Source organism: Octodon degus, unplaced genomic scaffold (assembly GCF_000260255.1).
Source record: "Octodon degus isolate 3935 unplaced genomic scaffold, OctDeg1.0 scaffold00100, whole genome shotgun sequence".
NCBI lineage: Eukaryota > Metazoa > Chordata > Mammalia > Rodentia > Octodontidae > Octodon > Octodon degus.
The window spans coordinates 7,376,707-7,378,528 of NW_004524676.1; the positions used below are offsets into that span (position 1 = coordinate 7,376,707).

The 1,822-nt window shown below is 52.6% G+C and overlaps 1 protein-coding gene across 1 annotated transcript in view; it reads left to right on the forward strand.

The window, feature by feature from the left end:
- Positions 1–1,470: 1,470 nt before the first annotated feature.
- Slc48a1 (solute carrier family 48 member 1) overlaps positions 1,471–1,822 on the forward strand; it is an 8,362-nt gene continuing 8,010 nt past the window's right edge. The window contains exon 1 of the mRNA XM_023723587.1: positions 1,471–1,493. Coding sequence (XP_023579355.1) covers positions 1,487–1,493 — 7 coding nt within the window. The 5' untranslated portion in view covers positions 1,471–1,486. The remainder of the gene's footprint in view (positions 1,494–1,822) is intronic.

Sequence of the window (1,822 nt, forward strand, 5' to 3'; positions counted from 1 at the left end):
GCCCCTGCCGCCTTTGCCATTGCTGCCTTCTGCTGCCACCAGGCATGCTTTCTGGGCTCTACTGGGGACAGTCCTGGGACAGCATGGGTCTCAGTGCTGCCTCCTCATCACACTCATCGTGGCTCTTTTTTTTGAGACAGGGTTTCGCTACACAGTTCAAGCTGGCCTTAAGCTGACTTTGCAGCCCAGGCTGGCCTTGGACTCCCTGAGAGCCCCCTGCCTCAGCCTCCTGAGTGTGGCGGAGAGTGCGTGTCTGAACTCTCTGTTTCCTGTCCTTCAAAGGGCAGGCCACCTCTGGCCATATTTCTAAAACATGAACTGTCACTTCTGTCCCCTGGCCCTTTAGGGAGAGGGACAGCATTCATGTGGAGGATGTGTGATTTTTTTTTTTTTTAACATTTATTTATTTATTTATTTATTTAGTGTGTGCGCGGCCAGCTCAGCCCACCAGGGGGCGGGGCTGGCTGGCATGTGGTGCTGGGGATGGAACCGCAGTCCCTGTGCTTTGCCGAGCTTGTTCCAAGTAGGTGCTTTAGACCACTGAGCCATCTCGCCAGCCCCATGTGTGATCTTTTCTGTTCAGAGCCTTTCCCAGCTCAGAACTGGGCAACCCAGGTCCCCACCCCCACCATGTTATTTCTCATGCTCGCTGTCCCTCCTAGTCGATGCTGTTCAGCCCTCCAGCCCTGAGCCGCAGGATCCACTCTCCCCTCTGAATGACCAGCATTTAACCATACCAGCAGCTCCTGAGGGAGCACTGAGGACCACGCTTTTGCAATAAAATCACTTCTCATTTAAACAATCCACTCCAAGATTCAAAATTTAATAGGTGTCCTAAATTCAATCCCTGGTATTGAAAAAAAAATGGGGTGGAATAAATTTTTGATATTTATTTAGGTCACACTGGGAGTTGGGCTCAGGGCCTTTGCGGTGAGCTACATTCAGAGCCCTTTTCAGTTTGTTTGTTTGAGTTTTGAGACGGAGACTCCCTAAATTGCCCAGGCTGGGCTTGAACTTGCAATTTTCCTGTCTCAGCCTTCTGTCTCAGAGTGCTGGGATTACAGGCATGCACCACTGTGCCCAGCAGATTTTATTAATTTCATGGCAACTCTCCTAGATTATTCTGAAGTGAGGCAGTACGTTTGGGCAGCCGGGCATGTCCAGCTGGGCTCCTTCCGTGTAATGCCCTTCATGGTTATGTACTTCCCTTCATCCACTCACACCTAGCAGTGCGGATGCTTAGGAGCGGGCTCCTATGTGGTAGGCAGGTGCTGGAGTGGGCCAGAGCCTCTCTATCCTACGCATAGACTTCACCTTTCACTGTGTGCTTATTTGTTTGTATTTATTTATTTATTTATGTCTTGTTGAGACAGGCCCTCGCTATGCAGTTCAGCCTGGCCTTGAGTTCACTTTGTAGCCCAGGCTGGCGTCAGACTCACAGCGATCCTCCTGCCTCAGCCTCCCGAGTGCAAGTGCGAGTGCAGGGATGACCGGTGTGTGTCCCTTTGTCCCTTTCCTTTACGTCGGTGTCGTTCTTATCACTCACTGTCTGCTGTGCTCCAGCCGACGCCCAGAGCCTTGTCCCTGCCAGGCCAGCTCACCGCGCTGGGCCACACACCCAGTCTTTCTATGTATTAATTTTTAAGAAGAAATTTAAATCTTAAATTTTAAACGAGTCTCCTATTTCGAGGTCAAATTTAAAACCAGTCCCCACGAGCTGCTCCGCAGCGCCTTCCGGGCGGGCGCTCGCGGCGCAGGCGGCCTCCGGCCGGGGAGGGCGCTGTGCGAACCGGGCTGGCTGGCCCGGGCGGACCGAGGCGGG